The sequence below is a fragment of the Ctenocephalides felis genome, unplaced genomic scaffold (genome assembly GCF_003426905.1).
Source record: "Ctenocephalides felis isolate EL2017-DRISC unplaced genomic scaffold, ASM342690v1 CF-g0.4_SCAFFOLD_03570, whole genome shotgun sequence".
NCBI lineage: Eukaryota > Metazoa > Arthropoda > Insecta > Siphonaptera > Pulicidae > Ctenocephalides > Ctenocephalides felis.
The window spans coordinates 18639458-18663906 of NW_020539724.1; the positions used below are offsets into that span (position 1 = coordinate 18639458).

The window sequence follows — 24449 nt, forward strand, 5'->3', positions numbered from 1 at the left end:
TTGAAACAGTATCGTCATCTACCCAACAGCCGTCACATTACTTAATCATTCTGAATTTTAGATAACATTATAAAAAGGTGATATTTAATTATGACTATGAAGTTCTGGTCTTTCGTTTCAGAAGTCAAATTAATTATTATTTATTATTTTTAAGAGTGGCTATTTATACTTGCCACTTGTCAGTGATAACGTAAGTTTTTTGATTGTGGCTCTCCTGAGTGGTAGTCTATTAAAACAGGTGCGCCAACATTCACTGAGTCTGTTTGTAAGTTCATGGCAGTTGATTGGATTGCCATATTTTATTTGATTTGAAATTAATAAATACGTTTTTGAATATTACATAAATTTCAAGGTGTATGAATGAATAAATAACTATTATAACTTAATATAATATAATAATATGTGCTCTTTTAATTCCTCGTTACTAATATAACAGTGTATTATTCTTTTACACAAATTTAGTGTTCAATAAATTTGACATCATTAATTATTTTTTTCTGTTGTTTTTCCTGGTTTGGTATGTATAATTTTTTCCTTTTTATATATTTATATTTATTATCAACTTGTGTATTTATGCAGTATGTTTTTTAGATTACTAAATGATGACACACATCAAGTGTCAAAACGTTTAATGGAATAAATAATTTTTCTATTTAATCTGCTGCAAAAATATTTCAAATAAATATATATATATATATATATATATATATATATATATATATATATATATATAAAATTGTAATAATTTTTCAAGACTATATTAACGATATGGAATTGATACTTTCGAGACAGAATTGTCTTTTTATATAAATATAAACTTTTGATGAAACAATTTTGACAAAGGCCAATTTTGAAGAAGGGCAAAAACTTTGTTTAAACATCCGTGGTTAGATATCTTTGAATATTTGATAAAAATAAGACGGCAAAAACTTTGTTTAAAATTTTTTTCATTTAGTCAAGGTCTGGGACACCCTGTATATATATAGTATAATCATTCATATTTACTAATAAAAAGAAATATTTAAGTAATTTAATTACGTTTATCTATATTGTGCAGCAGTGTGGAATCATTACAATAAAAGATCTTTATTAAGGAATCGACTATTCCTCATCTGTTGGTGATGAAAATTTATTGTTTTTACCAAAAAATACAAGTTTACAAAAAAGGTTCTTGAAAAAACAATTGTTTATATTTATATAATTAAAGTATTAAAAATGTTATATGTGTGCAATTTAAAATACATATGTGTCTTTAAGTACAAAATGAAGGCAATTCATATTTGTTTCCTGAAACAAACATAAATATCGTTAATATGAAGAAAACATATTTTGAGGATTTAAATATATATTTATATATTATCATAACTTCAACATTACATTTTATAATTCACACATACAAATGAATTGAATACTTGACTATATCTCTAAAATGAAGCAACGTAAACATACAGTACTAACATCAAGGCACCTATAAGAGCTCCGAATGTCGCCCATTGTTTTTTTTTTAAATAAAAAACAAAATTAAAAATATTTTCATATTCATATAAAATGATCTTAAATTATAGTAAACATAATAAATCACAATAAATAAGATCTACACAATAATTCTGCCTAAGTTGAATTGACGTATTCATACATACAATTTGAAAAAAAACTTTTTGTGGAATAAAATAAAAACGTACACTCAATGTGACAATATAAATATACAATATTTATTAAATTGTGAGATTAAGAATAAACTACCATTCTAATATTAAAATATATGGAAATAAAGATTCAATATAAACTAAACAAATTAGATTCTAATGTGTTTTTAACAAATTCGTTTTAAAACATTAATGTTTATATAAATAAAAATATCTCAAAGAATTTTTTGGGAATGTAAAATAATAAATTAAAAAATGGATATGATGTCTTTGAATGAATTTGCTGCACGTTATCTGATACTGGATTTGTAATATTAAGATTTACTTCTTAAATCATATTGAAAAAGTGTTGATCTTGAGATAATTGAAAATGTTGCAAAATTCAAGTTATATGTTCCATATTTTAATAAAATATTGATTTTATAACAACTAATAAGTTTATAAATCTTAGGAAGAAAAAAATATAGAAGAAAAAAATTGAATTGTAAGAAAATTCGAAATTTTAGAACCAAAATCTAAACTATATTAAATAACAATTGATTTACGGTTCATATTTATCATATCTATTGATTTGCGGTGATCATATTTATAAATACATAAAGATATTTAAGAAATTTTGAATAAATAAACTATGCATCTATTACTATGACTACAATTACATTTCACCAGCAACGTTCGGTACAGCAATTACATTCTTTTCAATTACAAAAATGAGCATATGCAATTAATATAATTCTATATTACAAAAATGATATAATATTTATTTTCAAAAAATAGTTCAACTTGATATGAAAAATGTCTCAAACAAAATTAATTCACTACAGACAAAATTTCTGATTTGATGGCAGTTTTTCAATGTTCATGTTTACAATCATCATACTCTAATACATTTTTTTCTGCAAATATGTAAATGTCCACATTAATTATGATTACTGATTTATAATATAAATTTTCTGAATATTTCTGCTAAAATTCTTAAGACCCATAAATAAATAATTATAAATTGCATTATTTATTTATGCTTTAAAATAATTTGCTCTTTACGTACGATGTTCAAAGTGCTAAAAGATTTTATTGAAATGTTAAGGTGAAAAATAATCCAGGTAGTTATATCTAGATATTTCTTCATTTAATTAATTTCTATTTTCATTTCGATTACTATATTTCTTTCATCTTAAGAAGGAATTGATTAAATAAAGAATTTTAACAAATGTATCAGTATATTGCTTTTTAAACTCATTATTTCATTACAATAAATAAAATTGTTCAACATTTTTAAAAAATTAATTTGAATGAGTTTTCAGTCACTTCCTCAATCCAAAAAAACAACAATACAAATTATTTCGGAGGAACTTTTATTAATGAAAACACGATTCCAACCCAAAATATGACCTTTTAAGTGCATCAACATACAAAATGCGTTGACAAATCTTAAAAAACTCTCTTTAGTTTCAGAAACAAATATATAAAATAAATCTGTATAAAAATGAAGATAATAGTGCAATAATTTATTATTCTTCACCTTCATTCAAATTTTGTTTGTGTGAGACAATGCAAGTTTTTTAAGAATTATTCGTCATCAAGTCATTTTGTACGTCGTTGTGGGTTAAAAGCTTCAAGTATGGCGTCAAAATTGTATTAGATTTAATCAAGTTTTCTCCAAAATACCCAAGACTTTAGACTCATCTTCTAAAAAATTTTACTTTAAATATTTTCATAAGTGATATGATGTTATATAAAGAATGCAGACCTTGTATCTCTATTTCGTGAACAAGGAAATTTAAAGTGTTTCTCTATCAATGTGAAAGATAATTACCAATAATAATAATCTTTCAATATGTACATATTTGCAGAAATATCAGGATTGATTATGATTATTTATTAAATATTTTTTTCTCTAATTATCGAAAAACCTTGGTAACAATTCATCACAACAAATAATAGGGCACAAACAAGCACACACCAAAAAAATGTACAAATTTATGATCCTCTTCATTCTCAACTCACAAATATAATACATCTAAAACAAAACATTTTATACAAATAAAAATAATATACTTTATATGCAAATGAGACAATAATATGCTTATTTATAATATAACGACAACATACAGATTTACATGTATATATCTTTGATTTTTTTCATTTAAAATTACATTTATAATTAACTCTACAAGGGTTTTGGGGGTGTGACGCGAATCCATCGACATTGTCATCTCATAGTTTTACTTTATTGTTATAAAAATATCGTTTTATGCGAACAGTAGTATTTCTTTTCTTTATGTTAATCTAATAATTAAGTTTTATTCTCTATATTGTATTTATATATAAATATTGTTGTAGCATAAGTAAATTTATACAGCAAAACTCTCTTTGGGAAAAAGGGAATGCCAGGTGAATGCTCTCTTGATTTCTTCCTCTTATGAAAAAAATACAATAATTTAATAAAAATCAATGATGGAAAAAATATTAATGCAAGTTTACTTGTACAAAACTGCAATGGTAATGGTTTAAATAAACAAAAATGATAAAAGTTGACCATAATAACCAAGAGTTATTATAACCAGTTTGACCAAAGCTCTTGGTTGTACATTGAAACTCAATATGTTCTAACACTGAAAAGTTTTTTTTTTTCAAATTCTTTCTCATGATATCAAATTATAAAATGTTTTTTTCAATTATCGACAATTAGTTTATGGCATAAGAGAAAAAAATGAAGATTTGCTAGTGTCGTAAAGTTTACATAATTTAGAAGACATGTACTTACAGTCACTATAAAATACTATTCCTATCGACTATGATAAATCTACAGAAGTTTGTTAAAGATTGGTCATCGATTCATGGATATTGTAAGATATATATGGATATATATATATATTAGGGTGGTCCTTAAAATGGTCATTTTCGAATTTCCTTGCTCCCAGGGGCTCAAATGGTTCCAAATTGATAAAAAACAATTCTCTGAAAGTTTTAGCTCTTAATATTAACGTTTAGATAGAGCGCAATTCAATAAAAGTTTTGTATGGAAATAGCATGGAAAATTTTTCTAAAATTGTAAAAATGTTTTTTAGATGTAATTTAGCGAATAAATGAATGAATAAAACTCATTCATTTGTCGCTAAGTTATACCTAACACATTTTTTTTAAATTTTCAAAATTTTTTCCATGCTCTTTCCATACAAACTTCGATTGAATTGCGCTCTATCTAAACGTTAATATTAAGAGCTAAAACTTTCAGAGAATTGTTTTTTATCAATTTGGAACCATTTGAGCCCCTGGGAGCAAGGAAAATCGACAATGACCATTTTAAGGACCACCCTAATATATATATATATATATATATATATATATATATATATAATTATATATATATATGTGTGTATATATATAATGTGTAAATATGCAAACATATATAAAGAAGTTTTACGGTAAAACTATATTGAACAAAACTATATCAATTTATATGCAGTTAGTATATCCTGCAATCTTTATCGTTATACAAATTTATGTAGAAATATATGCATACATATTTACACCAGCATGTATATATATATATATATATATATATATATATAATCAAATTGAATTGAAATATCATAATACTGATATATATGAAACATTTGAGTTATTAGTTCAACAAACAGATTTTTTTTTTTAATGACTGGCCCATAAATGTTTATTATAAAATTATATATATATATATCTATTAAAATTCTAAATAATTCAAATTCTGTATTAAAAATGTATCAGTATCATTTTCGGCATAAAACAATTTAATGAAAAATATTTTTTGCATTATTTTATAAATATTTTATAAAATAAATTAATAAATCAAATAAATTAATGCCCAAACTTAACTTTCAGTATTTTAAAAGGAATTATAATTGTTTGTAGAAATTATGTAAAAATCAAAAAACATTTTATGTAACTATCAAATATTATATATTTAACTTGTTGTTATTTTACCAATAACATCAATATATCATTTATAACCCATTGATTTAATTAATACATCAATGTTTAAATTTTCAACTAAAATATTTTAAATTAACTATCAATTGCACTTCAATTCAACAATAATTCACTTACTTAATTAATTAAATAATTAATAAAAGAAGAATTGAATCTATTGAATAAGTAAGTCGTTAAAGAGCAAATGTTAAAAATATGACCAAGCAATAATATATTATAAAATGTAAATATCAACACGAAGAATGAATGCATGTATGTATTGTATAAATTGAATTTGTAATTATTGTAAGTATATTAGTAAATCAAACTTGCATTATATTTACAATTTAAATTGCCACCTCACATTCATAAACGCATTTTATAAAATAATCGGGCCCTGGAATATAAATAGATAAATCTAAAATGTATAGATAAATGATACCAAAATAAAAAAATATGCTTTTACCTTCACTCAAAATTGATGCATTAATTCAAATTCAAAATAATATACTAATGATATTGACAAATAACAACTGATATATTTAAATGTCATCAGAGATTTATTAAAAATAGGATGCAAATATATATATACATATATATATATATATATATATATATATATATATGTATGTATATATATATTTGCCTTCCACTTAACTAATATCTATTATCAACAATGTTTAAAACTTGTTAGAAATAACCCTAAGACTATTTTTCATCTAATATATTAATATTTTTAAAATATATTATATATGTATATCATATGTTAATTGAATATATTATATGTGATTAGTATAACTTTATTAATTTTTAGATGAAAACAAAAAAAAAACAATTTTCTTTGATATTTGTCACCATCATTAAAGTGCTAAAGGAACACTTTGTTCATCGTATAAAGTGATAACACTCAGGGCCGCATTTACACCTAATTTTTATTCTGAATACCTTGTTAAATAAGTATTAAATTTAATACTATATATTTTATCTTATTACTAAAAGTATCTCCCTTTATCAAAAAAATATCGCGTTATTTTGGGAGATTTTAAGGCTTCCAAATGCGACCCCGAATATGCAAGTATAAAATTAAGTAATACTTTAGAAAAAACATACCCGATTTTTCAGCTTTTCTCCGTTTTTCCATCTTCGAATTTTCAATTTGAAGATATCCTATGCTTAGTCTTCATTATATTAATAGTTCTTTATTTTGAAAATTCTTATTCTTTAAATTAATTAAGAATTCTTTGTCTGGTTTATCACAACTGTTCATCAAAATCCATTTTCAAATATCCAGGTTTCGAGATAATGGATTTTTTCTAGCATTTATTCAATGTAGTAAATTTTCCTTGACTTGAATAAAACTTATATTTAATTATCTTAACTTTCGTATGATAATGTTTTTCATTCAGATCTCTTAATATATTATAAATGTGGGAAATGACACATTTTTTCTTTCATAAATTCAGAAGTTATGTGAAATATGATATTATTTTTAAATTTGAATAACCATTAATCTTATCAATATTTTAATGCAATTTGTGACATGATAAAATAGATTTTAATTTATTTTATGTTGTTTATAATAACATCTACTATTTTAGAATCTTGCCAATTTCTCGTATGCTTAGTTTCCATAAATCTATATTTTTATAATTGATATAGTAATCTTAAAATAATCTTCTATAAAAATATCGCACAATCTTATTCAGATAAATAGATCTGAATTTTACACTTTTCTAATCAATTATAAATTGATATTTTAAAATATGACTTTTCTAGTCATTTCTAAAATGTCCAAATTATTTGCAGGTATTATAGAAATATCCAATTGCATCAAAATGTGAACAAATTTTTCATTCTTATATAAATATACACTCTTCTTTTATATTACTTATATTTATTGTGACATCATCATCAATTCATCCTTTAATCGATTTCTACATTGAACGAACAGTCTGTTTTAATTAATTCTATTCTACAAATCTTTGCAGAATATATAAGTCTTTAATAAATATAATTTCTCTCTGTTTTTTTCCATCTTAGCTTGGATTTTTCATGATTCGCTTCTGCCTAAAGTCGTAAACTTTTCTACAGAACAAAACCAATTCGGGAGATGTGTTTAACAACGTTGTCATATCAGTATGTGATATTTGATTTGTTGTTGTTTGTTGTTTAGGTTGTTCAGAACCAGATTCTTGAGAATTTGTCATAGAACTTAAAGGTACCAGTGTATTTTTGGGTTCTATACCTTCTTCCATAGCTTTCAGGTGCCTTCGGTACCTATACAGAAATATGAGGGTAAAAAATATATAATTCTTTGAAATCTAAATTCTAGTCCAAAGGCAAAAATTTTATATGGTTTTTAGAAGACCAAAAAAAAACAATACTTTGATATCCTTTTTTTAAATAAGTTATTTATTAATGTTTTAAAAATATAGAAAAAGAATGCAAATTAAAAGCAATGTACAAGTTTTAATTCTAGCAGGTGATGATGTGGAGGGTCTCTAATAATTTTATAAAAAAGATAAAATATTAACAATCTGGAATTATATCGTAATTGTAAAAACTATGGACAAATAAATTATTTTTTCTAACAAAAAGAACATTTTTTTATAACTATTTTTGATATTCTTGATTTTTTTTTAAATAGTAAAAATCATAATTCAGGGATGAGCTTAGTTATTCTACTGAAGAGAAGTCTTTAAAAGAGACTCTGGATAATATTCAAGTAAATTGTCTCAATCGAAGATGAGAAATCGTGGAAATCGTTTCAGATGAAACTGGTGCTTATTTACCAAACTTGACCAATCATACAATCTGAATTTCTACTTTCGCTTTTTAAATATTTTCAATGTTAAATTAAGAGAATAAGATCAGGAAATAAAATAATTCAAATATTTTTGTCTTTTGCTGTTTTTTTAACATAGCTTCAACAGCAAAGTAGCTATAAACAAAATTAAACTAGAGAAAGCTTTCTATAATTTATTCAATATCTTTTATTTTGTTAAACCAATTATTTTATTTCTAGATCTTATTCGCTTAATTTAACATTGAAAATATTTATTTATTAGAGAGAATGTGGCCAAGTTCAAAGTGCTGTCATATATGGAGAGATTTGATAATACGGCAAGAGCAGCAAAGACTTTGAGGCGGCCGTACTCTCAAACTAACAATTTTACAAAAAAACGGTTTTCTAAGGAATTATAGGAAATTTTATCTAGTTTAATTCGTACATAGATACTTTTATCGTAGAATGAGCCAGAAAGGAGATATTTTAATAAAGCTGTTTCTTGACGCCGTTTTTCCAATATGGCCGCAACTTGCCGTTCAAATTTGAGGTGGCAAAGTTGATTTTCGTAAAGAGCACCTCGAAATCTATAAGATTACCAATTTTCAGAATTCTCGGAGTACTGTACCGGCAAAATGACCAAATGACTGGACTAAATGTATATTAGAATATTCATGGACTGCATTTTAATTAAATACTAATTTACATCTACCTCAATTTTTTTTTGTTAAATATTGAATAATCTTACCTGCAGTATTCGTTAAATGTGAGTACATAGCATTTATCTTCAATGCAGGCGACACTGTTCGTGTCCTTATGTCTAGATGCGAACACCTCATCCTTGTGGTTTTGATAGTAATGGTTACCTTGCTCAGTGTGTTCAGCTCGGTAGTACCATAATAAGGACATCATCATTTCACCTAGAGAAATATAAGTTACATTATAAAATTCACAAAAACAAGTAATTGAAACTTAAACTAATAAGCTTTCACTATTATATTATAATAGTATAAATAAACAATGCAAACCACATACTCGTGTCCCCAACTGCCTTCTTTAGTTCTTGCCCTCTTATTTCTGTACACATTTTGTAATATAATTATATTACAATATGTGTACAGAAATAAGAGGGCAAGAACTAAAGAAAGCAGTTGGGGACATGAGTATGTGGTTTGCGTTGTTTATTTATAAATTTGGGTCTAGATAGAAAGTTCTTCTTTTCTTCTGAACTTATTAAAGCCATTACTTTTAAGTGATTTGCATCTATTGGTCAAAAATAATGAAACATCCAATACATATTTACTAGGGTTTGTTGGTTTTCAAAAACCGTTTTTTGGCAAAAATTTTGGAATTCGAAATTTTAATAGAAAAAGTAGGTTTTTACTGTATAAATGCAAAATGCCAAATATAGCCAAATATACAAGATAGATGCAAGCGTTCTGATCCTTGGAATCATATCGGTTCAATAGCATTTGGAATCTTATCTGTTTGCTATGGTTTCCAGAAAGCTTTTGTGTTATCTTTTTGTCTAATGTATAAATTAATTTAGGTTTTTATACCAGTATATATATTAATTTATATCAGTGTGACTTCTTAAAGTTCTCAAAACTATTTGATGGAAATTTACATCACGTAAAGACTTTTTTGTAAATGTTTTTTTTGTGTTGTTTTTTTAAGAAACATTATTCTACATGTCAGTAATCAAAATTCCTAGCACAAGATCATACTGGTCGCCAAAGTTCGAACAATAAACATATAGGAGAAGTAGATCTCATGGACAGCTTTTTGGGCAAAAACCTTATAACAAAGAGGTCTAAAATGTGGTATTTGCATATTTTTCTTATCTATTTGATCGAGCTATTATAAACTCTTGGAATGTTCATAATAAATGCTCAAGAAAGAAGTTACCTTAAAAAGAATATGCTTACAATGGGCCAATTCAGTAAAAGTGGTATCAATTTGTGCTTTAATAAAAATAATGATCGTGTTTTAAATTATTATAAAGAGTAAAGAAGATTGAGTAAACAATATATTTTATATAGTTCTGAGCTAGACATGTGGCAATGCATGATGATGCAAATTTCCATCATATTTTTTTTTTACATAATGCATATACTTCTATTTACATTAGGATTTTTAAAATATTATTCCTTTAATCTAGAGCATTAATTACATCACCCTGATTTATTTTATTAAAATAAAAAAAACTCATACAAAGAAGGCTTAATAAACGAGTTGATAAACGGTTGATTGTCGTGCAAAACTAATCAACACAAGTTCTCATCGAGTTCCACCCAAAACTTTCCAATTTTTGAATTTGGTGAATCCAATAGTTCCATATTGTCAGTTAGGGAGGTTTATTTTGACGTCTTGATCTTGTTCAAAAATTGTCAATTAAAAATAAAAATATTAATAACTTAAAAAAATAATTAAAAGCGTATCTACAATGAAGATGTCATTAATCGACCAAAGATCAAAACTTCCATATGTCTTACTACGTTCCAAGACCAAATTATTTTGAAATTTATAACAAAGTATAAGTCTGTGTATTATAAAGAAACTCACCGTCTTCTGGATTTTCCCACAACGCAGCTACTTTGGCAACAAACGGTAGATCAACTTTTCTTTGGCCTGATTTTAACAAAACACAATCCCTCGGCCTCACTCGATCTCCTTCTACGTGTCTCATGCAAGGGTAGCATGTGCGGGAAACTAGTGGTTCATCACTCTGTAAAAAAAAACAATTAATAAAATAAAATGAGTTTTAATATTACCTTTTAATTAGTAGTACTAGTACCGAAAATTATGGAACGTTGAAAATAAGAGATACTCTGCCGTTGAACTTATAAATCAACATCAGGTTTGTAGTGGTAATGATTATTTTAATAATCTAGAATATTATATATATATATACATATATGTACTATATTTATGTTATCATGAAAACATAACATAGCTATTTTATCTAAAGATAGGCTCCTTATTTAATAGTGAGAAACCAATGGAATAAAGTTGCTAAAAAATAATAAAACTATCCTCAGATAAACTCTTCCTGTTTTACTACTTGCTTATCATAAGATTCTTTGCATTGACTTCATAATATATCGAATAAGAAGCTATCATAAGAATAGAATCAGATATTTACTTCTTTCGTATTCCCACTTTTATTTTATAGTCGAAGAATTGCAGGAATAAAGTAAACTTATATTTGGATGTATAAAATATTTGAGATAAAATAAAATTATCATCATCACTATAAACCCGATGTTGAGTTCACAGTAATAATTACTTAATTTAATATTTATCATTATATATTTTGAATAGTTCTTTCAAAGTTTCATATACTTATTAACTTAATTTTGTACTAAGGATAGCTTTGTAATATTAGAATTTGTTTGTACTCATTATTCAATTTGCTGGATGGATGCCAATATAAACAGTGACAAGAAACACATAGAAAATAAACGACCCGAATATCCAATATTAAAAGCTAAACTAATTGCTTAAACTTATTGATGCATGTTATTAACAGCTAATAAATATTTTACAGACTCTTGTGAACTAGTAAAATATTTTATGATCACTTATCTACTCTAAATATAACTATAACTTAGTTGTTAGTATGACACATTTATAAATAGACATTTAATTTTTCCTGAGATGATGAAAATAATTCCAAACCAATTTATGGAACAAGTGAAAGAATATTTTCTCTAGTCCCTACTAGGAATACGTGCCTTGTTTAAAATAATAAATACTTGTATAAGAATAAAATCGACCAGAGCATTTAATGGTTTGAGTATCATGTACTGCAAATTATAAAAGCTCCTATTAAAATATCATAAAATATGTATACCACTTATCAACAGCTTCAGAAATTTAGGAAATTGTAGTAATTTATATATCGTCAAAGCTCATACAACAGTTTATCCATCGCTGTTCACAAAACCAGTTACTGTTTGTGTTATAATTATGATTGAAATTTAATTCCACATACTGAATATATATATATATATATATATATATATATATATATATATATATATACTAGCAAACCCGACGAACTCCGTTTTGCCACCAGATGGTTTATTGAGAAAGATGAAGAAATTTTTTGTTTGTTTTATATTTAAAAAGAAAAAAATTGTTTTTATTGCACAACAGTAATGAATTTATTTCGATTACAAAAATGAAGTGTTTTTTAGTTGAACTTCTCTAAGTTAATAAAAGTGAATTCGCAAATTATCCGTTTCATTGAAGTGCTCTTTGGTAAACCACATTTTTTGTTTTTTGGTCTGACGTTAACACAAACAAAGCGGATGGTTTTCCAACTCGTGAGCAGGCAACATGTAACTGCCCATGTGAAAAACAATGATTTTCTAAATGGCACGATGCCATGCACCACTAATTTTCTTAGCTATAAACCTTGCGGACCAACGAATGCAAAATTGTCGAAATCGGTTCGTGCGTTCTGGAGTTATTTCGTCAGGAAGGAAAACCCGACTTATTTTTATATATATATATATATATATATTGATATATATATATATATATATATATATATATATGAAAGTATATTCCAAAATCATTTATTATTTTCCTACGACACCATTCTTACGCTTTCAAAACGAAATACTTAGCTTCAACTTTAGTTAAATTAAATATATATAAATATTTTAATGTAAGTAAATAAGATATAACTTACATTCAAGAATACATTCCCTTTAAAAGGTTCTCCTTCCCAGCTCCATCCGTTACTCCACCTAGGATTCGACAAACTCCTCTTAGGAACCAGCAAAACATCTTGTTTCTTCGACAAGCTAGTTCGACCTTTCCTGTTTTTCGCGATAGGTTTACATTTTATTTTACTTTTATCACTGTCTGCTGGTACTTCATTGTTATTATTGCACATGGGTTCTGATAGTTCAGCAGGCTTGATAGTTGTTTTAGCAACGGTTTTTGGTGTGGCTTCTTTTGGAGTTTTGGATTTAGCTACAGTGGATTCACTACTAGAAACATCGCTGCTCAAACTACTTTTTAACAATTGTAATCTCTTGGGCAAAGGTTTTGATAACACTTCACTTTTGTTTTTAACCAATCTTTTGAGTTTAGTTTTGTTTTTAGTTTTATCGGGAATAGTCCTTATTAATTTTTTGTAACCACTTAATTTAGTTGACTTTTTAATGATATCACACTTTTTCGGTTTAGCTTCTTCATTTGCACAAGATTTTTTATTGATTTTGGGTTTTTCTAAGTCTTTATCGTTATTTTCTACTGATGACTTTCCGCGTGGTTTAGGTTTATTAGCAGATTTCTTAGAACAACCAATATCACTATTAATTTTTTTTACTAACTCTACTGTGGCACGTTCGTCATTTGAAACTGGTTTGGATTGCTTTGCACATAAATCTGTTTTTGTCCTTTCTACAATTTCGGAACAATTATTTTTATCTTCCACCGAACACTTTTTACGTTTGGAATCACTTTTGTCTTCGCTCAAATTCCTTTTACGATGCTTTGGGTTAACAGGCTTCACTTTACCGTCTTCAGGATTTTTATCCCCATTATCAGATTCAGGTGAAGATTTCTTCCGTTGTTTAGGATTAGGCTTTTCATTTGTACTATTTTTGCACACTTTAACACCATCAACATCATTGCATTTTTTTTCATCATCATCATTGCCAACAGTGTCTACATCTTGTTTAATCACGTCGTTGCACTTCTTGATTGACAAATCAGTTGCTACAATGTCGGTGTCGTCGTAAATTTCGTGTTTTATCAACTCTTCAAAGCCTTCTTTTTCGTCCTCCCTAATTATTTCGTTTTGGATAATATTACACTTACTATCTATATCCGAAATTATGTTATGTTTCAAATGATGTCGATTTGCAGGAGATGAATTTAGGATGATATTCGTGATGTCAGCTTGATGATGTTCTTGAGCGGTTATTAGGATATTGTTAGCTAGTAGCATATTGTTTCGAACCATTGATTTGCCTATTCGAGGTTTTCTTGGTTTCACAACTTCTTGGTCACTTTGCACCTATAAAATATCAGACACAATAAATTTAAAGATCATAATAAATCACCATGTACCTTGTTTTCTAAATATTATATACTTTTATGTTAGTCATCAGCAGATTATTATTCAATATGGTTTGGTCCTTGGCAGGATCAGACTGCAGTCTAATTGCCGCTGGATTAGCCAGAGGTAGAAACATCATTGGTGGGACTCCTGATGGACGTTGAACTGCACCTGTAAGTTCTTCCGCCCCCTTTTCGCTTTTGAAGCACATAACTCTCTGCTGATGCGATGAAGTTATTGAATCTGTTATAAGAAATTACATTTTAATATTATATAACATATGACTTCAACAAAGTTGCTAGATGAGGAGATAATATAGTGTCATTGAAGTTATTGAATTTGTTATCATAAACTAGTGGGGCGCATGGCATCGTGCCTTAAGGCAAATTGCAGGAACTTTCCGTACCAAAAATTATTTTTTTTAAAAAAAGATTAACATTTTTGAAAATTTACTCTGAAAAAATTAGATTTTTGAGAAACTATAAATTTTTGACAAAAATTTACTTTTTTTTGAAAAAAAAAGACTTTTTGAAGAAAAATTTATTTTGAAATATTTTGGAAATTCTGAACTTTTTTTCAAAGCAATCGTACTGCTTTAACTGCATAGAGACGAAACATCGAAGCGCGTAAGCGCCGCGCAGCCGTCTAACGGATAAACATTGGTACGGAACCCATAGGAATGTAAACAAAATTTATACTTATTGTTAAAATCTCTATAAAATATCTGATAATTTGATGTGCATATGTCTAATGATCATTTTTGACCGCCGATTTGATCGGTTCTTCATCTTGTTAATACAAGTAAAATGTTTTTTGAATTATTCAAATCGGACGCTCCGTTCTCTTAAAAACTGAGTTACCGTTTTTGGCACTTTTTGCCTCATATCTTCTGAACGGCTAGATCTGCGTTCGCCAAAAACTAATCAGCACGTCTCCTTATCAATACGAATCGAATGTTTTTTGAATTATTCAAATCGCTTCATCCGTGTTCCCGAAATCGTCGACGAAAATTTGTATCAGAACACACACACACACGCACACACACACACATACATCCATTTTTGCTAAGGTATGCCAAAATATTCAGAAACCTTTGAAACGTAAAGATAAACGTAAGATAGACGTATAATGGGAGGTCCAAAAATCCCTAATTAATCGATCTCGTGATTAATGGACCCCCCCATCTGCTAATTATAGAGAAATGGTTCGGTTAAATTTTTGGCTAGCCTATACACACTAATACTTTTTCCAACTTTGGTGTCAAACGATAAAGAATGACTTGAGACGTCAAAAAACAAAAAAAACAAAATGATCAAATTGTATTTTGAAGTTGAATAGAAATAAAACAAACTTCTTCGGGAGTTTGTGAAAGAAGTTATTTATGTCCAAACGCTTAAGGGGGTATTCTGGTGTAGAAATTCAAAAAAATCGTTTTTTTTATTTCATATTTTCAAAGTTTAACTATCTAAGAATATGGGTACGAGAAGGTTTTTGAAAATTTGAATTACTTTCGGAGATATAGGCATTTTACTGACTCGGTCTACGTGCTGGTTTGGTTTCACACAGAACTTTAAATTCGTTTTTCTCAGAACAGACGTTTTCAGTACTGTTGACACGATTTCTCGAGTTTTAATCGACCTATTTACTTGAAATGTTCAGAGAGTCTTGTTTATAGACCTATCTATAGCCTGAACCAGGATTATCCCCAATTTCCAATTTTTAGTATTTTTAAAAAATTCGAGAAACTCGCAAAAAAAACACTTTTTTTTCAAACAGTCGCCAAATTGTAAAAAAAAATTTTCTACTCATCGCTAGTTCAGGAGATTGCGACATCATTGTATTTTAATAATCTTTTTATTTTTGCCGCCATTTTTTACAATTTTCAACTTTTTTATTTTTTAATTTTTGTTTTGTATTTTAATAATATTAATAAACAAGTGGTAAAAAAAATGGATAGTAAAAACAATCATTGCTTTCTTTTACGACACTTTAAACATGACCTAAGATTCATCGCTTTACACTAGAATACCCCCTTAAGGGGTTACACCACTGTTAATTATGAGCTATTTTTCCAATAAATAACTATCTATAATATCAGGATTTTATTACTTTTCCTTCCGCCAGAAAAAAAATTGCTAAAACATACGTTATTTTGGCTGCTACAGTGGAGTAACCCCTTAAGACTGGTTTATTATTGGACTATATGAATTAATTGATTCTTTTTCCTCTTACCTATAACGCCATCCACTACGACTCCTCCGTCGTTCTGACTGCTGCTGTTTAATAAGGAATGATTCTTGACTGGGCCCTTTACTCCGAGGATCTTCTTGTTGGCATTGCTCAAATCGCTGTCGCGGACGCTAGCTGTAAGGTCGACGTTTGTCGACGTCGAACTCGATGTCGAAACTGACAATGTCGATGATTGAGAGGCCGAAATCGACAGATTTGTCGACGCCTCGATCATTTTGTTCTGACAGCTCGACGATAAGCACGTCATTTGGGTTGTACTCGTGGTTAATGTCGAACTGAGTTTGTCAGCTGCGGCTAGCTCGCTACCAATAAGGGGCCCAGTATGCGCGTTTTTTGACTGGCACGTTTGCATCGGGCACGGGCAAGGGGTCTGATATGGGGGCTCTGGAAAAAAAATCAGTAAAATCAATAAATAATAACATGGATAGCATGTGGCGCAATGTGGCCAATTTTCCAGTCATCCCCTGTTGAATAGTGAAAAAGAAATATAGTAATCAAAGCTCAATTAGATAATGATCACGACTACGGTAATAAATAAATGGTAGTCTGCCCAAAGGCATGCCCATGGAGTGAGAGCCACCACGAATCAATGATATCTTTTCTCTTCCCCGTCCATCAGGCCATCAGCCCTATTACCACTATCCCCCCCCCCTGTTGACACTTTTTTATGTATTTTCTTTCCAAACTTCTGCTTCCAAGCTTCCCTGTCTTGTGCTTCGGATTTCAGATCCCTGTACTTACTACTTATGACTACAGTAATGTAGGTATATAATATAAAAAAATACCTTTTTATATTTTTTTATATTGGTAGCTAGCAATATTATATTAGGTTGTCAAATATCTCCCTTCCGCTTTTTTGCTCTTGGTTTATAATACAAAAAGGCGGAAGGGAGATATTTGACAACCTATTATATGAATTGATATTTTACTTATTAACGACGTTGGTTAAACTGGAATATAATTATCGAATATATAATCAAAGTTTCAGTTTCAAATTTACCTATATAGGCAAGTGCTCTTTGTTGCCCAGGTGGACCTTGATGGTGCCCATAACACTGAGGTGGTCCTGTAGGGGCACCGTATGCAGGTGGATAAAATCTTCCTGGAGGAGGAGGTAACCCTCCACCTGCCGAAGGCGGAGGTGCGTACTCTACTACACTAGGACCAGGAGAACCACTGGAAATGGAATTGAATTTTAACAAAACTTTTGTGGTTCAGTTGAAGATTTTCATTCTTAGTTTGCATTTTTAAGAAGACCAGACATACAACCTAAAATATTTAAATTTAACATGTCTCTAAATAATTTTTCGTTGTTACTGAATAACAGTATGAGTAATTGCCGCATGAATTATATTTGGAGATCAAACAGAAGTAACAGAAGTTAAAATATTTTTTTATTTCTTTAATACAGTAAGCAACAAAGTAAATATATATTAAGAACTAGCAAACCGGGCGAACTCCGTTTCACCACCAGATGGTTTCATTTTATGTAACATTTCTTTTGGTGATTAAAAGATGAAGAAAAAAATTGTCTGCTGTTGAAATTGAATAAAAATTGCACAATACACGTTATTGATTTGATGGTTTCCAATTGAAATGTTAGGAAACAAATAACTTTTTTTTTTGCACAATTTCACAGTGAACACAATGCCGGTTTGTCACATGAAATTAACTGAGCAGAGAACAATGAGTAGCTGTCAAACAAATGAGTTGCAGTCAAACAGCAAATATTAGTTTCTAGTACATGCTAAGTATCAGAGATGACGCCGTATGTGAAAAAAGAAAAAGTGTTTTCCGCTTTTCTGTTGAAATTTTCCTTCAATTTTCTTTGCTATAAACCTTACGGAGCCCGCGACCTTTCCAACGAATGCAAAATTGTCGAAATCAATTCGTGCGTTCTGGAGTTATTTCGTCAGGAAGGAAAACCCGATTTATTTTTATATATAGAAGATTATATCTGATTTTCCTCAAGTTATTGTTATCCTATAAAATAAAATGAAAAGAATGTATGATTTTACTAAGTTTTAAGTTTTGGATTTACTTTTCCTGACATACTTGATAAAGCCAAAAAGATACTATAGATTTATTCGTTAGCTGGTTATTATGAAAAGATTATTATTCGAATTATCATTTGGGTATCACTTGGAACCCACAATGAAGCAATATTAAAATTATAAAATCATTTTCCATAACTTCAAGTCCAAAATAGCTGGTAAAATAAAAATGCTTCCTTAAAATTACTCAGTTTATTTTAAATGTTACTTGGTTCGCGGTTCAGCAGAAAGAGAGTTATTTTACATAGTTTTAACATAAACATAAATATATGGCGGATACCTAGTTATAGTAGGGGAACACTATTGCCAACATCACTAATAGTAATGGCGGGACATTTGAATTACAATATACATATAACATTACACAAAAATGTGTCAAATAATTTTGTCCAATAGTTACAACATCCATATATTTTTTCTCATCCACTTACCTTCCGGCATAGGCTGGATAATAAGGAGGAGCGACGTATCTTCTGAATGCGTCGTGACCAGGAACAGGAACTGCTTGCAGATTTGCAGATTGTGAGACGACTTGGAGGTTCTGAGGATTTTGTTGCGGTGGATTTAAAGAGCCTCCTGATGGTGATGGTGAAGGTGGTGCATAGACTTTGCGTGCAGCATGGTAATATGCGGCTGCAGCAACCGCCTAAATGTAATAGAATTTTGAATAATATATAAATTATATAACCAAAGAAATAGACAAGCAATATAGAGTAATTTTGACGATCAACGATCGCATACTATCTAACTTTGCAATTGGAGTAAGGATATATCTACCATGAAATAAGTATTTATATTTTTGTACATCTATTACGAATGATAAGTAATAAAATTGCAATAATTGAAAAAGATCTGTCTTTTATAAAGTAATGATTCAAAGATATATATCAATCAATTTGTCTATCGAGTTAATATTCTTATTATTATTAACCTGTGCATGTCCATATTGAGCAGGACCATAGCAGAGAGCTCCTTGAGGATCACCATAACCGCCAGGAGGTGGAGGTGGGTAATAATGAGCAGGTAAAACCTAAAAACAAGATAGTCGTTAGAAATAAGATTCATCAAATATTAAAAAAAGAAAGAAAGCAAATCAATACATGCTTTAAGTACTGCATTACTACCATTCTAAAAGATTGGTAATGAGTACAGTCAATTATTCTGTTTACTCTATTTAGACTGATTATTCTTGATTTAAATGATATTATGATGTAATGACTATTCATCGACTTGTTGAAGTTGAAAATAGAGCATAATTATAATACCAGAATTTACGCATTTAGTATTGAGTAATATTGAGAAGTACAAGAGTCATTGATGAAAAATGTGAAGAAGTCACTAGTCATGAACTTACAATGAATTTTATCGTGCATAAGAAAATGTTTGCACAGTGTCTTATAATTACAAATCTATTGTTGTCCATTCTTTATTACAATCGTCATTATAAAAAAAACTTCAATACTCGAAATAAAATCCCCTAGAGATTGCTTTGAATTATGTCATTCTAACCACAAATCTACCTTCATTTAGCATGCATGCAAATTATTCGTTATGTGTAATCATAAAATTTATCGATTAAATATTAATCTATGTAGTATTTATGTGCTTCTCGAGTAATAATAAATTACCAACTAAATAAAAGGCCACATATTCATAGAACATTCGCAAAACTTTGCATTTTAGGAGTAGCATTCTTTTAAAAAAATATACCTTTTTGAAATTAGTATGACAATTGATAACCAGTATTTATAAAGCCTTTAAATTAAATATTAATTTAAACCATATTTGTGTAATATTTTTTCAAAGGCACTAAATAGTATCAGTTAAAAAGTAATAAAATTCAGCTAACTATCTAAGATCACTTGGTGGTAAATTTTGTATTAATTATGCAATTTTTAAACACTTATAAAATTAGCTAGCAAATAAATGAGATCATTACAAATTTGCATTTAAAATTACATTTTAACCTTTTATAGCGTAATCGATTTCATTAAAAAATTTGAATAACAAATTGTATGTTGCCATGCTGTTTTAAACATTTAGGTATCCTCAGAAAATAATTATAATGATTTTTAACAATATGAGAAAGTTAAACTGAAGTGCTTAGAAACATTTTAAAAATTTAGATTAAAATCCATTTTTATTAAAAAAATATTCATTACTATGGATAAATCAAACTATTCAAATGTCAAATTAATTACTAGAGATAGGATACAGATTACGATCAAGTTTTTTTTTTTCTTAGAAAATAAGCGAATATACTTTTATGGAAAGAGTATAATACTTCCACTAAAGATATTTTGAAGTAAAACTTCTTTAGGCGCGACGAGGGTGTTAATCCGTACAAATGCAACGGAAATTGCGTTACGCCCGAACTGTTCGCCATTCGCTCTCGATGAGATCATTTCTATACGGGTCGATTGTGATTAGTCGTCGTGTATGCGAATAGAGATCTGTCGTTGTATGCGTACCGATATCAACAACGAAATCAGCATAAATAAACATTTTAAAGTTACATCGTAGTACAAATCTTGATTTAATGAAAAATACCTGAATCAGAAGAATATTTTACCCTGTTCCTTAAAAATAATAAAAAAAAATTAAACATTTGTGCCGTGTACTAAACGTAAGTTTATTGATTAGAAATTATTTCTATATTATTCGTAGTTTCTAGTCTTCGTAGGTCTATTAAAACCATAAAATCAACACTGACTGTGTCCAGACTGTGGAGAAAATACTTCCAAAATGTTTATAACTACAATCAGATTAGCTAGTCGGTTTTTGGACAAAAACCAAAATTTTGGACAAAATTGGCCCTCTGTAAATTAAAAAAATAAGACTTCTTACCTGTTGAGCATATTGTGCTGGCAAAGGCGCCGTGGTCCTATGGTACACCACTTCTTGACTATCTTCACTCAACTTCTTCACAGTTTGATCCAATGGTTGTGGATTCGGTTGCAGAGATGGTTCAATTGGCTGCATGTTGGTTGGCGATTGTTGAACCATCAAATGCTGCTGTTGACTTTGGTGATGATGGTGATGATGGAAATGGTTGGCTGCAGTAGCGTGGTGGCTGCTAGTTATCAGCGGTCCAGCCGGCTGGTAGTAACCTGGAGAAAAAGAAAAGATGGTTAAAAATCATTGTAAAAGAAATTACTTTTGTTGGAAGTTATAAGGATTTTGAGATTGTCAATATAAAAATATTAATATAATATTTATTATATCGCATGAAATATAATTTGCTCAAAGTTATTAATATAATATTTTTTTTATAATAAATGGAATATAATTTGCGCAACGTTGCTTGATGTTTATTCACATTTATAGCAAAAACACTAATATCAAAATTTTAATAATAACAAATTTAAATATTAATATTGTAATGCTACTAGTTATACCTTTCATCATTCATCGAGATATATATTTTACATGAGCTGAATTTAAAACTGGGTTTTCCTTATAAAATTCAATTTTTGATTATTTAATACATGTCTACTATGATTTTTTAATATCGCGGTGTCAAAATCGAAGGTTCTACGATTGTAAAAAAATAATTGCTAAAAATAAATCTGCAAGTATTACTACCATTTATTTCACAAATCTAATAATACTCATTATTATTTATATTATTATTGTTTATGTTTTCTGCATCATTAATTATGATTTTTAAACTGCTAAAACCTAATTTTTTAGTAATTTTTATTTATTTAATTTTTTTTTTCAATTATTTTATTCAACTTTTCGAGGATATGCGGTATCCTCTTCTTCATGAACTATTAGTAACAACTATTTTTTATTATAAATAAATAGACATATTAAATGATTATTATTGTTTCAATTTTACAAATGGTAAAACACACTAATAACCATGATAACTTAACAAGTTGTCGAAACTATATATTTACTCTTCGGAGTTTAAGATAGAAAAAGTTTTTGCAATTGCATAAAGACAGGGTCATAAACAAACGCTTCGATAATACGGAAACAAACCCTGAACGAAACAAACACATGGTTTCTTAATAGCGTGTCAAAATTTCTTAAAACATGACAAGATCCCATCGCTTTTTAAATTTCCTATAAAATTTGAACACATGCTGAAAACTGCTTCAAGAAAAAATGCGTCATTTCTATCTTAAACTCCGAAGAGTAAATACATAGTTTCGACAACTTGTTAAGTTATCATGGTTATTAGTGTGTTTTACCATTTGTGATGTTAAAAAATGTATATTTTATTAATATGCACATACTCATACCACGGATTAATGATGGTTTCATATGCTATATTAGGAAACAAAATTTTAATTTGATTACCACTGAATGATGGCTAAGATGCTAGCCGAAACGAATGGATTTTAAATAAATAAACTTAAAAAAAAAACTCTCATACTATTTTGATTGATGTTACGCCCGAATTTTAAACTCAAATTAAACATATATATATATATATATATATATATATATGCACATAAAATTTAATAAGTATGATGAAACAATATGAAACATTGAATCATTTTCAAGAGTGAATTTTAATAATATAAAATTTATTATGATGAATGGGAGGCAGCATATTGTTTGCAAAATATGTTATATATATATATATATATATATATTTGCACATATGTTATTGTCGGTAAAGGTGTATTGAAGTGAATTAAAGAACGGTTATAAAGCGATGACCGCTGCTGTAATGTATCATTACTTTTGTAACACGCATAAAAGTATATATAGATATACACACATTCAGTATTATGTACTTGAATACACATAAAAATCTAAATAACTGACATCATCAAAACCAAATAATCTTGGCAATTCAGAAGCTAAACTAGTGGAGTGCATGGCGTCGTGCCTTAAGGCAAATTGCTGTAACTTCCCGTACAGTAATTAAAAATCTTGGTACGGAACCAAAAAAAAAAAATACACAAAATGTGTACATGTTATTAAAATCTCTATAAAATATCTGATAATTTGATGTGCAAATGTCCAATAAACATTTTTGACCGCCAAATGACATTTTTTTAACTTATTTTTATTGAGAGTCCATAACCGCTGGACCCGCCTTCCCAAAAATTTAGTCAGTTCTTCATCTTGTCAATACAAGTAAAATGTTTTTTGAATTATTCAACATACAAAATCTTCTGATATCATAGGGTAGCTTTATATTCTTAATATCACCTCTAATCTTGTAACATAGTTTCCTTAATATTACCTTTATTAATTAGTTATACAGGTCAATGATGTTCTGTGCCCTTAAGCAAAATTTCCGGCATTAGTTCTACAACAAGATTGTATTTCACCCACTAAGCTTTCTGGTTATTATATTCTAAGCTTAACTATCTTGTAATCCACATACCAGCATATATGAACAAGTGATTATTAAACTACGTATCAAATTATTATTATTAGCACTTGAGAATTTTGTATTTTTGATAATATTGTAATTCAAATCATGTAAAATATTTGTGTGCATTTGTGAAAAGTGTTAGTAATTCTAAAGATTCAAAAGTCTATAGTTAGGGGGCGTCCATTATACACGTGATTGATTTTTTCCAACAATTTGCCTCAATGCGCTATTCCATGTACCCTACTAGTATAATAATTACAATTAATAATAATTTTCAATAATAGCAATGTGTCTATATTACGAAGGTATTTAGTAATTCCTTTGATATCTCACTGTA

General features: G+C 28.3%; 2 protein-coding genes across 2 annotated transcripts in view; one reads left to right on the plus strand and one right to left on the minus strand.

Moving 5' to 3' along the window:
- LOC113383529 (protein kinase shaggy-like) overlaps positions 1–24449 on the plus strand; it is a 419230-nt gene that overhangs the window by 8259 nt on the left and 386522 nt on the right.
- The window catches only part of LOC113382763, a 246683-nt gene continuing 229350 nt past the window's right edge, over positions 7117–24449 (minus strand). Inside the window, exons 8-17 of the mRNA XM_026620993.1 lie at positions 21616–21878; positions 19700–19798; positions 19200–19414; positions 17715–17890; positions 16697–17098; positions 14499–14707; positions 13085–14422; positions 10948–11110; positions 9131–9302; positions 7117–7874 (exon numbers count right to left, since the gene is read on the minus strand). Coding sequence (XP_026476778.1) covers positions 7634–7874; positions 9131–9302; positions 10948–11110; positions 13085–14422; positions 14499–14707; positions 16697–17098; positions 17715–17890; positions 19200–19414; positions 19700–19798; positions 21616–21878 — 3278 coding nt within the window. The 3' untranslated portion in view covers positions 7117–7633. The remainder of the gene's footprint in view (positions 7875–9130; positions 9303–10947; positions 11111–13084; positions 14423–14498; positions 14708–16696; positions 17099–17714; positions 17891–19199; positions 19415–19699; positions 19799–21615; positions 21879–24449) is intronic.